Source organism: Schistocerca americana, chromosome 4 (assembly GCF_021461395.2).
Source record: "Schistocerca americana isolate TAMUIC-IGC-003095 chromosome 4, iqSchAmer2.1, whole genome shotgun sequence".
Lineage (NCBI taxonomy): Eukaryota > Metazoa > Arthropoda > Insecta > Orthoptera > Acrididae > Schistocerca > Schistocerca americana.
The window spans coordinates 318,972,111-318,985,337 of NC_060122.1; the positions used below are offsets into that span (position 1 = coordinate 318,972,111).

The 13,227-nt window shown below is 39.7% G+C and overlaps 1 protein-coding gene across 2 annotated transcripts in view; it reads right to left on the minus strand.

Annotated features, from left to right (window-relative positions):
* Positions 1 to 13,227, minus strand: part of LOC124613892 (splicing factor 45) — a 93,644-nt gene that overhangs the window by 18,678 nt on the left and 61,739 nt on the right. For both annotated transcript variants that reach the window (XM_047142630.1, XM_047142632.1), the window contains exon 9: positions 6,548 to 6,657. In XM_047142630.1, coding sequence (XP_046998586.1) covers positions 6,560 to 6,657 — 98 coding nt within the window. In that variant the 3' untranslated portion in view covers positions 6,548 to 6,559. The remainder of the gene's footprint in view (positions 1 to 6,547; positions 6,658 to 13,227) is intronic.

Sequence of the window (13,227 nt, forward strand, 5' to 3'; positions counted from 1 at the left end):
ATTTGTAAGGTTACCTGGTCAAAAGTTCACTGATTGAGTGGATCCACGATAAATATATAGAAGGTAGATATTCTAAACAGTTAAAACAATTTCATATATGGAAAGTGTGTCCTCATTAAATGCAAGTAGAACTGAAGTTGTCGTAATTTATTACAGAACAGTCAACGATTATACCTGTAACAAAGATTGGTAAATCGGTGGAGTACATGACGTTGTGTTATTTACAAAGCAGTGATCAGTAAAAGTGTCTTAATACAAACTGGTCATAACGCAATGATATATGGAATAGGAATTTTGTAAGTAATTAAAAAGTTACGAGTCTTTTCCAGAGATAATGTATTATGTTGTGAGAATTTTGTTGTGTGGGAGAACAACTGCAAACTAGAAGCGACATTTATCTCGACATTATATAAATAGGTACTGTATTTAAACAGATTTGTTGCTTTGATTCGACCACTAGTTTAGATAACGAGAGTTGTTATCTAAATTGACCTATCTCGTAATTACTTCTTGATACTGGTGATCTGTGTCATTACAATGTTTAGATGTGTCTATTCGTAGTGTAATCGTGTCATTGTTCGATCACAACGTTGTGTAAAGTAGGGGTGCTGTCTTTCATTATTCGATATTCGAGCCGGCTGCATAGTTAGTGGTTGACTTTGCAGAAGTAGTAATTATACTAAGGTTGATCTGTCTTCAATTTGTTCCTTGAGAGTGTGATTATGGTACGAGCTAGACTCCAAGTAGTCGCCAGGCACTCCACTATGACTGGAATCTTCTAAAATCAGATAGCGATCCGCAGTCATAACATCGAATGTGAAATTAAAAACTGTACCTAATTAAAGCTGCAATGGTCAAATGCCCCCCATGAACCATGGACCTTGCCGTTGGTGGGGAGGCTTGCGTGCCTCAGCGATACAGATGGCCGTACCGTAGGTGCAACCACAACGGAGGGGTATCAGTTGAGAGGCCAGACAAACATGTGGTTCCTGAAGAGGGGCAGCAGCCTTTTCAGTAGTTGCAGGGGCAACAGTCTGGATGATTGACTGATCTGGCCTTGTAACATTAACCAAAACGGCCTTGCTGTGCTGGTACTGCGAACGGCTGAAAGCAAGGGGAAACTACAGCCGTAATTTTTCCCGAGGACATGCAGCTTTACTGTATGATTAAATGATGATGGCGTCCTCTTGGGTAAAATATTCCGGAGGTAAAATAGTCCCCCATTCGGATCTCCGGGCGGGGACTACTCAAGAGGACGTCGTTATCAGGAGAAAGAAAACTGGCGTTCTACGGATCGGAGTGTGGAATGTCAGATCCCTTAATCGGGCAGGTAGGTTAGAAAATTTAAAAAGGGAAATGGATAGGTTAAAGTTAGATATAGTGGGAATTAGTGAAGTTCGGTGGCAGGAGGAACAAGACTTTTGGTCAGGTAATTACAGGGTTATAAATACAAAATCAAATAGAGGTAATGCAGGAGTAGGTTTAATAATGAATAAAAAAATAGGAGTGCGGGTTAGCTACTACAAACAGCATAGTGAACGCATTATTGTGGCCAAGATAGACACAAAGCCCAGGCCTACTACAGTAGTACAAGTTTATATGCCAACTAGCTCTGCAGATGATGAAGAAATTGATGAAATGTATGACGAGATAAAAGAAATTATTCAGGTAGTGAAGGGAGACGAAAATTTAATAGTCATGGGTGACTGGAATTCATCAGTAGGAAAAGGGAGAGAAGGACACATAGTAGGTGAATATGGATTGGGGGGAAGAAATGAAACAGGAAGTCGCCTTGTAGAATTTTGCACAGAGCATAACTTAATCATAGCTAACACTTGGTTCAAGAATCATAAAAGAAGGTTGTATACCTGGAAGAATCCTGGAGATACTAAAAGGTATCAGATAGATTATATAATGGTAAGACAGAGATTTAGGAACCAGGTTTTAAATTGTAAGACATTTCCAGGGGCAGATATGGATTCTGACCACAATCTCTTGGTTATGAACTGCTGATTAAAACTGAAGAAACTGCAAAAAGGTGGGAATTTAAGGAGATGGAACCTGGATAAACTGAAAGAACGAGAGGTTGTAGAGAGTTTCAGGGAGAGCATAAGGGAACAATTGACAGGAATGGGGGAAAGAAATACAGTAGAAGAAGAATGGGTACCTCTGAGGGATGAAGTAATGAAAGCAGCAGACGATCAAGTAGGTAAAAAGACGAGGGCTAATAGAAATCCTTGGGTAACAGAAAAAATATTGAATTTAATTGATGAAAGGAGAAAATATAAAAATGCAGTAAATGAAGCAGGCAAAAAGGAATACAAACGTCTCAAAAATGAGATCGACAGGAAGTGCAAAATGGCTAAGCAGGGATGGCTAGAGGACAAATGTAAGGATGTAGAGGCTTGTCTCACTAGGGGTAAGATAGATACTGCCTACAGGAAAATTAAAGAGACCTTTGGAGAGAAGAGAACCACTTGTATGAATATCAAGAGCTCAGATGGCAACCCAGTTCTAAGCAAAGAAGGGAAGGCAGAAAGGTGGAAGGAGTGCATAGAGGGTTTATACAAGGGCGATGTACTTGACGACAATATTATGGAAATGGAAGAGGATGTAGATGAAGATGAAATGGGAGATACGATACTGCGTGAAGAGTTTGACAGAGCACTGAAAAACCTGAGTCGAAACAAGGCCCCAGGAGTAGACAACATTCCATTAGAACTACTGACGGCCTTGGGAGAGCCAGTCATGACAAAACTCTACCATCTGGTGAGCAAGATGTATGAGACAGGTGAAATACCCTCAGACTTCAAGAGGAATATAATAATTCCAATCCCAAAGAAAGCAGGTGTTGACAGATGTGAAAATTACCGAACTAACAGTTTAATAAGTCACAGCTGCAAAATACTAACGCGAATTCTTTACAGACGAATGGAAAAACTGGTAGAAGCGGACCTCGGGGAAGATCAGTTTGGATTCCGTAGAAATGTTGGAACACGTGAGGCAATACTAACCTTATGACTTATCTTAGAAGAAAGATTAAGAAAAGGCAAACCTACATTTCTAGCATTTGTAGACTTAGAGAAAGCTTTTGACAATGTTGACTGGAATACTCTCTTTCACATTCTAAAGGTGGCAGGGGTAAAATACAGGGCGCCAAAGGCTATTTACAATTTGTACAGAAACCAGATGGCAGTTATAAGAGTCGAGGGGCATGAAAGGGAAGCAGTGGTTGGGAAAGGAGTGAGGCAGGGTTGTAGCCTCTCCCCGATGTTATTCAATCTGTATATTGAGCAAGCAGTAAAGGAAACAAAAGAAAAATTCGGAGTAGGTATTAAAATTCATGGAGAAGAAGTAAAAACTTTGAGGTTCGCCGATGACATTGTAATTCTGTCAGAGACAGCAAAGGACTTGGAAGAGCAGTTGAATGGGATGGACAGTGTCTTGAAAGGAGGATATAAGATGAACATCAACAAAAGCAAAACGAGGATAATGGAATGTAGTCAAATTAAATCGGGTGATGCTGAGGGAATTAGATTAGGAAATGAGACACTTAAAGTAGTAAAGGAGTTTTGCTATTTAGGGAGTAAAATAACTGATGATGGTCGAAGTAGAGAGGATATAAAATGTAGACTGGCAATGGCAAGGAAATCGTTTCTGAAGAAGAGAAATTTGTTAACATCGAGTATAGATTTAAGTGTCAGGAAGTCGTTTCTGAAAGTATTTGTATGGAGTGTAGCCATGTATGGAAGTGAAACATGGACGATAACTAGTATGGACAAGAAGAGAATAGAAGCTTTCGAAATGTGGTGCTACAGAAGAATGCTGAAGATAAGGTGGGTAGATCACGTAACTAATGAGGAGGTATTGAATAGGATTGGGGAGAAGAGAAGTTTGTGGCACAACTTGACTAGAAGAAGGGATTGATTAGTAGGACATGTTTTGAGGCATCAAGGGATCACAAATTTAGCATTGGAGGGCAGCGTGGAGGGTAAAAATCGTAGAGGGAGACCAAGAGATGAATACACTAAGCAGATTCAGAAGGGTGTAGGTTGCAGTAGGTACTGGGAGATGAAGGGGCTTGCACAGGATAGAGTAGCATGGAGAGCTGCATCAAACCAGTCTCAGGACTGAAGACCACAACAACAACAACAACAACAACAACATGGTCAATTGGTTCGCCCAAGTATTTTGCACAGCAGGAAGCCATACATTTACAGCATAGCGACATTGGTACAGTACAGTCCATTGTCATCGTACTTTTGATATTGAGTACCTCCAGTTGGTGTGTTACACTCTGCCCACACAGAACAACGTAGCGAAATTATCCAGAGTTAACAGACACCATTTTCAAGCATCAAAGCCTGGTTTACAATGAAGCGAATGGAAGCACACATGTACGAAAGAGCATTTGCAGAAAATTCACTACCACTTGCTTGTATATGGGTAGAATCATTTATACTAGAGGAAATGGGACATGAGGTAGCAAACATTGCCTATAAACGCTGTGTTATTAGTTTTTGTTTTTGGAGCTAATATTCAGCATACAGGATACAACTCTATCTAGTTAGAGCCACAATGTGAAACTTTGTTATTCAGTGAGGATTATTTTGCATGGCATGTGCACTATCCAAATTTGCATTGCGGTTCTTGATGATATATATACAGCAGTGGAAACAGTAAACCACTCATACTTATCACTGGCATTATCGTATATGAATGTGTAATTGCATTCATTGATTGGGCAACTGACTCAGTTGTTGTTGTCCCCCCCCCCCCCCCCCCCCCCCCCCCGGAATGGTAAAGTGTGGTGTGCATGCAGTTCTTTCACTAAACCTGACCGATCAGCATTATTAGCATTATAAACAGCAGTTGCAGGGATAACAGCATGTTTTGTCTTTATGTCCGCTATGAATTTCTCTATAGCATTGTCTATCAGTGACAGCTGCTCTACACATTTACACGACATAAACTTGGTAATTTTGCAACTTTCCATTTGGTACAATTTCTTGAACCTGTATAGCCAGGTCGACAAAGCCTGGAAATTAGCAATGCTCATGTCAGATGCAATTCATAGGGCCCAGTCTCATATATCTGCATCAGCAACAGTGCATAGCCTCTCATGCACAGGTCTAAATCTTTCGAACTGTTTTTCATTCAGATGGTTTCGAGTTTCCGTTTGGCACAAATTTCATGTAATTCATTCTTCCATTTGTACAGTTCATGCTCTGATTTTAAAAAACGAAAACATCTTTGCACACTGCGTAACTTCAAGTGTTTTTTCCCTCCTTCGTTTAACCAATATTTCTTTGCCTTTCCTTTGTCACTGAAAGCTGTTGCAGTACGTGTCTTCTTCTTCCTTTTTTTGTGTTAGGCTTGGAACGTATTCTTCTGCAGACCTGTTACCAGGACAACTGATGTCAACTGAACAACAATTCATTGCATTATCACAGTTATTTCATATTTCTTCTAATGTATCCACAATTTCAAATGAAATGTCAATATCATTTGAATCAATGTCAAGGAAATCAACTAATAAATGACACATATGTACAGCCACAGGAGAAGTAGGTGATTTCGGCTGGAAACCATGTTCTTCATATTTCATCATTGCTAAATTGAGAACATTAATTGGATTCCACATTACTGTGAAACTGGAAGTAAAAAAAGGTACTATTAACAGGCATGCCTTACGAATGCACAATAAATATTAATTCAGCTTTATCTGTATTGCCAATACTTACCAATACTGCAAAAAGCAACTGATAATTTGTAATAGGTGTTACTTGAGTTGCTAATTCGAGAGAATAGTAACTGTGTACGGTAGTGTCAGGGAAACTATCAACGAACATTAACCTGAAACGTCCTTTACAAATTATGATCGGGTTGTGTTATGTTTCCTGTTTACAAATGTACAGTCGACCTCGGCTGTGTGTGTGCCTAGTTGTGCATGCACAGCTGCTGCAGTGGCAGTAGGGGTGTATGTCTCTACCACCACCTGGGGTGCTAGGAATTTGGCAATTTTCAGCTTTTTTTAAAAAACTTGCAATACCTCTTGACAGCTAAAATTTCGACAGTGCATTTCTTTCGTTGTATTCTTCCAGTGTACAAAATTTCAAGGTAGGTTTCGACATGTCTTATTGGACCATTCCCTTGTCAATTCTGATTATAATACCCATACACTCAAATTTTACTTTTACTACACATGCAAAATGTGGCATTTTCAACACTTGTTATGAAGTTCTCCTGAAAGTTTATGGTGTTAAGCATAAGCTGGCTTGGGGAAGCCGTTGTAAGCCAAATTTCAGCTGTGCTTACATCACCTGATTAGAACATCCACAAAATTTTCTTATTTATTTCTTAATTAATTATGAAACTGTTAATCTGATGTGACATAGATAAATCCATTAAATATGATAATATAACAATGCAACTGATTCATTCATGTAACCATCAAACATGGTACAGTTTCTAGTATTCTCAGTACAATCTTTTCACTACTGTGGGAACACAGAAAGAACTATAACACATTTATGAGAATACCTACCTTGTAGCCCACTTAATCCAGCAACTGTAAATTGTTGAATTTCTCCCAACTATAGAAACCAGCTTTCACTTGTCGCCCACCGAAGAAACGTCCATTCAAATCCACTACAGCTGAAATTGAAACAACTAATAGGCAATGTGCAACTGAAATCTGCATGTAAGTATAATAAGATAAAAGAATAATGGCTATCTGAAGTCTACAAAGGCTGAATAATTGGGCAGAAATACAGAACACTGCAACATAAACACACACTATTTTTTGTGATCTACTGGTACTAGTTTTTGTCTGCAATTTTCACTTTTGTGTTTTAATGCATTGTTGCGATCATCCGATAACAGTGCATTATATACCAATACTAAGGTAGAGACTCATCACTTCATTATAGTTTGACAGTGCATTAACTGATAAATGCAGAATAAGATAAAAGGCTAAATAATTATTTTTTAAATTATACTTTATTTAAAATCCTTTAAGTGTAAAATCTTGATTGCTGCCTGTTCATGAGTCCCATGTACGTTAGTTCAAGCAGTCATGATACTCACTATCCATGCAGGATTTTCGAATTTAACATGACTCAGAGCTAACTCTTAAAGTACTGTCACTCCGTTTTTCAAGACTGTTTCAGTTACAAGATTGTACAAGAGTTCCAAGGGATAGAAAATCAACTGAAATCAATCAACAGAGGAAAGGCAACTGGAAATTGCTATTCTTTTAACAGCTAACTATTGTAGATCATTGGAGGGAAAAAAGCCAGGGATTGAAAAAAACATGCATGCATTCTTATTTTCGAGAACGGTCACTGGACAGATTAACAAAATTATAGGCTTATACCACTGACACCAATCAACCACAGAATTCTGTAACACTTTCTATGCTTATGTATTATGACCTTCCTGGATTCCCACATGCAGCTAAGTTAATACCAGGCTGGTATCCACATACCACCTCACACGTGCTACGCAAACATCCAGAAAAACGTTGTCACACCAAACACACGATTTACTCTGCATGCTGAGAGAGGGGGTATAAAGATTCCATCCCAGGGGAGAGGGGTACATAGATTCCATCCCAGGGGAGAGGGGTGCACAGATTCCATCCCAGGGGAGAGGGGTCACATCGGAAAGGGCATCCAGCCACCAGCTACCACTAACATTGCCTCAACACTTTTAACAATGCCAACCCCATATGGGAAAAGGCAAAAGAAGAGGAAGGAGATTATGGATTTTCTGTGTATCAAATATTTCCTCTGCATGAATCAGTATGGACTGTGCAAACAACTGTCTTAAGAAATCCAGCGTACTCTATTCATTGAGAGGACCCACAAGGCAGTAGATACTAATGCTAAGTTCACCGTTATATTCCACGACTTCTGGGAGGCATTGTATAGTTTCACAATGTCTCACAATTAACAAAATATGAGCATAGCACACCAGCTCTTTTATTGGAATGAAGAATATAGAGCATCTTATTTTGCAAAAACAAAATAATTTTTAGTGTAATGAAAGACAAATCGCAGAGGATCGAAGCTTTATACAAGATTGGCTGTTGAACCTCAACATTAAGAAATGTAATATACTGAGCAGAAATATGTGGATAGACCCATTATTGTTTGATTACACAGTTTTCAAATAATCATTCAATCAGTCACATCCATCAAACCTACAGGAGTGTACAGTGATTTAAAAGTGGAACAACTAAATAAAACTAATTGCAGGAAAGGCAGAGGTTAAAAAATGGTTCAAATGGCTCTCAGCACTATGGTACTTAACATCTGAGGTCACCGTCCCCTAGAACTTAGAACTACTTAAACCTAACTAACCTAAGGACATTACACACATCCATGCCTGAGGCAGGATTCGAACCTGCGACCGTAGCGGTCGTACGGTTCCAGACTGATGCGCCAAAACCCGTTCGGCCACACCGGCCGGCAAAGGCTGAGGTCAAATTGAGATTGATTGGAAGAATCTTCAGGAAGTGTAACACATGAATGAAGCAGGTAACTTACCAAATCCTCGATGGACCAGTACTAGAGTATTACTGCTCAGTCTGGGACCCTTAGCAGGTAATACTGATACAGAAAGTAAAGCAGATACAATGAAGAGTAACGTTTTTTGTCACAGGTTCATGAAAGTGCCATGGAGACACTCATCTAACCCACTGCAGATGCTACAAGAGAGGTTTTGTGTATCACAATGTAGTACACTGTTAACATTCCAAGAGTGAATGCTCCTAGAATAATCTGCCAACATGTGGCTTCCTCCAACATAAATCACACAAAAAGATCCGAATAAATAAGAAAGATCTGCGGCTCATATGGATGCTCACTGACAGTTGTTATTCCTGTGCACCATTTGATACTGGAACAGGAAGATGAAAATTTAGTAGTCATGGGGGGAATGTAATTCGATAGTAGGAAAAGGAAGAGAAGGAAAAGTAGTAGGAGAATATGAAATGGGAGTAAGGAATGAAAGAGGAAGCTACCTGGTACAATTTTGCATAGAGTACAACTTCTTCATAGCTAACACTTGGTTTAAGAATCATTAAAGAAGGTTGTATATGTGGAAGAGGCCTGGAGACACTGGAAGGTTTCAAATAGGTTATGTAATAGTAAGACAGAGATTTAGAAACCAGGTTTTAAACTGTAAGACATTTCCAGGGGCACATGCGGACTTTGACCACAATTTATTGGTTATGAACTGTAGATTAAAACTGAAGAAATTGCAAAAAGGTGGGAATTTAAGGAGATGGGACCCGGATAAACTGAAAGTACCAGAAATTGTAGAGTGTTTCAGAGAGAGTGTTAGGGAAGAATTGACAAGAACAGGGGAAAGAAATACAGTGGAATAAGACTGGGTAGTTTTGAAAGATGAAATAGGGAAGGCAGCAGAGGATCAAGTAGGTAAAAAGAGAAGGGCTAGTAGAAATCCTTGGGTAACAGAAGAGATACTGAATGTAATTGATTAAAGGAGAAAATATAAAAATGCAGTATATGAAGCAGGCAAAAAGAAATACAAACGTTTCAAAAATGAGATCGAAGGAAGTGCAAAATGGCTAAGCAGGGATGGCTAGAGGACGAATGTCAGGATGTAGAGGCATATATCACGAGGGGCAAGATAGATACTGCCTACAGGAAAATTGAAGAGACCTTTGGAGACATGAGAACCAACTGCATGAATATCAAGAACTCAGATGAAAAACCAGTTCTAAGCAAAGAAGGGAAAGCAGAAAGGTGGAAGGAGTACACAGAGGGTCTATGCAAGGGTGATGTACTTGAGGGAAATATTATGGACATGGAAGAGAACGTAGATGAAGATGAAATGGGAGATATGATACTGTGTGAAGAATTTGATAGAGCACTGAAAGATCTAAGTTGACACAAGGCCCCGGTAGTAGACAACATTCCATTAGAACTACTGATAATCTTGGGAGAGACTTAGAGAACTAAGTCTACAAATGCTAGAAATGTAGGTTTGCCTTCCCTTAATCTATCTTCTAAGATAAGTCATAGGGTCATTATTACCTTGCGTGTTCCAACATTTTTTCTGAATCCAAACTGATTTTCCCGAAGGTCGGTTTCTACCAGTTTTTCGTTTCGTCTGTAAAGAATTTGCGTTAATGTTTTACAGCCTTGACATACACACGTGACAATGTTGACTGGAATACCCTCTTTCAAATTCTGAAGAAGGCAAGGATCAAATATAGGGAGCGGAAGGCTATTTACAGTTTGTGCAGATACCAGACGGCAGTTATAAGAGTCAAGGAGCATGAAAGTGAAGCAATGGTTGGGAAGGGAGTGAGATAGGGTTGTAGCCCATCTCAAATGTTATTCAATCTCTATTTTGAGAAAAATTTGGAGTAGGAATTAAAATCAATGGAGAAGAAATAAAAACTTTGACATCTGCCAATGACTTAGTAATTCTGACAGAGACAGCAAAGGACCTGGAAGAGCAGTTGAGCAGAATCGACAGTTCAAATTAAATCAGGTGATGCTGTGGGAATTAGATTAGAAAATGAGACACTCATAGTGGTAGATGAATTTTGCTATTTGAGGAGCACAATAACTGATGATGGTAGAAGTAGAGAGGATATAAATTGTACTCTGGCAATCTCAAGGAAAGCGTATCTGAAGAGGAGAAATCTGTTAACATCAAGTATAGATTTAAGTGTCAGGAAGTCTTTTCTGAAAGTATTTCGATGGAGTGTAGCCATGTAAGGAACTGAAACATAGTCTTTTCTGAAAGTATTTCTATGGAGTGTAGCCATGTAAGGAACTGAAACATGGACGATAAACAGTTTAGACAAGAAGAGAATAGAAGCTTTTGAAATGTGGTGCTACAAAAGAACGCTGAAGATTAGACGGGTAGACACATAAGTAACGAGAAGGTACTGAATGGAACTGGGGAGAAAAAAGGAATTTGTGGCACAACTAGACTAGAAGAAGGGATCAGTTGGTAGGACACCTTCTGAGGAATCAAGGGATCACCAATTTAGTATTGGAGGGAAGTGTGGAGAGTAAGAATCACAGAGGGAGACCAAGGGATGAATGCACTAAGCAGATTCAGAAAGATGTAGGTTGCAGTAGTTACTCGGAGATGATGAGGTTGGCACGGGATAGAGTAGCATGGATAGCTGCAGCAAACCAGTCTCTGGACTGAGGACAACAACAACGACAATGACAACAGCAACAACAACGAACCCCTCTGGAAAACAGCTGGAAAGCTTAGAAGGAAATCTTGAGTAAAACAACAACAACAACACCAACAACAACAATAATAATAATAATAACGTAAACTTGTCTCATCCAAGAAGTGGAGGTCGCTCTGCCAGCAGCAACTGAGTGCATTCATTGTAACCAGTTGCAAATTGTAGCTCATGATGGCATAAATGGTACATGCCACCTGGATTCAAAGATCATTCTTAACACCTTTAAATAGCTGGTGACAACAGCTAGCCTCACATAGAGGGTGGACATATGACTCACAATTTGCACCATTATCCAGAATGAAGTGGCCCTCTGGTCTGAAGGTGAGTGGGAGGCTTAAACCAGAGGCTCAAAGGATCCTACAATGATCTCAGATGCAGATTTATGGACTATCGCTATCAGGTGAAGGATTGCAGAAACACACAGCAAAAAGGAAATGATTGCATGGATACCAGAGTACATAAGATGTACACATGGGAGTAGATTGGACGAAATGCGTTTGATGATGAATTACGTGCCATAACACGGGAAGGAAGTAGGCCAGACACACCAATTATGGAGGAGCACATTAATCCTTGCAGGTCAGAGAAAATGTTGATATGTTATTAGTTAACTGCAGAACTTTTCTTTGTGTGGTGCCAGAATTAGTGTTACTTATTAACATCCAGAATTAAGGGTAAAAAGCTGCCTGTCCCCAGAAGGTAATGGCAGCAAAATCTTTAAGTCCAATTGGAATGTATATTGCAATGATAAGCTGAATACTAATCATGGCAGTTGGATGCTTTTATAGACAATCTGCAACTAACAGGCCCAAAATTTTCAATTCTTTACTCTAGAGGAGAGAATCAGAGACTACAAAGATATTCTAGGACCAACAAAAAAGTGTCAAAAAGAATGTTAAGAAAGCCAGAAAAATATTTCTGCTTACCAAGTGTGACAGGAAACAGGCTGAAGATTATCTGAGCAGTCAATATGAAACATTCTTAGCTAGGGATGAAATGAGCTAAATCAATGGATAAAACTCAATAGTCCTGGTAGAATGTATATTTATGGAATAAAGCAAACAACTCACTAAACAATATAGGCCTTGAGACTTCAAAAGACACATAATCAACAGCGAAAACTTTGATGGCTTTCACATAAATACTTTTTCAAGCTATAGTACACACACATGCTCACTGCCCCCCCCCCCCCCCCCCCACCACCACCACCACACACACACACGTACACACTTGTGTAGCTACACTGGACAGAGGTACTGTAGCTTCACTTGACAGCGGGTTGTGTCTGATGGAGTGGGCACAGGGAGAAAAGAAGTGATAAGCAGCAAAGGCTGAGGAAGGGTGGCTGGGGGAGAAAGGCAGGATAGGAATGCTGGGAGCAGGCAGTAGGTGCACAGGATATGGATGTGGCAAGGACACTTACTACATTCCACAATGGTACACTCATGCAGTGCATAATAACATGGAGCTGGATTGAGAGGTGCGGTGACTACAGGAAAGAGGGTGTGGGTGCAGGATGAATGAAGTTAGGATACAAGCGATGATTGATACCAGGATTATTACAGGATTGGAAAATGTGTTACAAGGATAATTCCCATATATGTAATTTATCCAGGATCTAGATGCCACAGGTTGTAAAGCATTAATTGAAATCGAGCATACTTTGCCCAGCAGCATGTTCAGTGACTGAGTGGTTAACTTCACTCTTGGCCACAATTTGGTGGTGGCCATTAGTCTGGTTGTCATGTCCACATAAAATTCTGTGCAGAAATTGCATCAGAGATGGTACATGACATGAATGCTTCTACACGTGGTCCTGTCTCTGGTAAGATAGGATAAGCCTGTGATGGGACTGGGGTGCATGTGCTTGATGGCTATCTTGAACAGGTTTCGCAACTGGATCTTCCACAAGAGTATGATCTATGTGACAAGTGGTTGGATGTGGGTGTGGAGCAATGACAGGCAAGGATATTGCA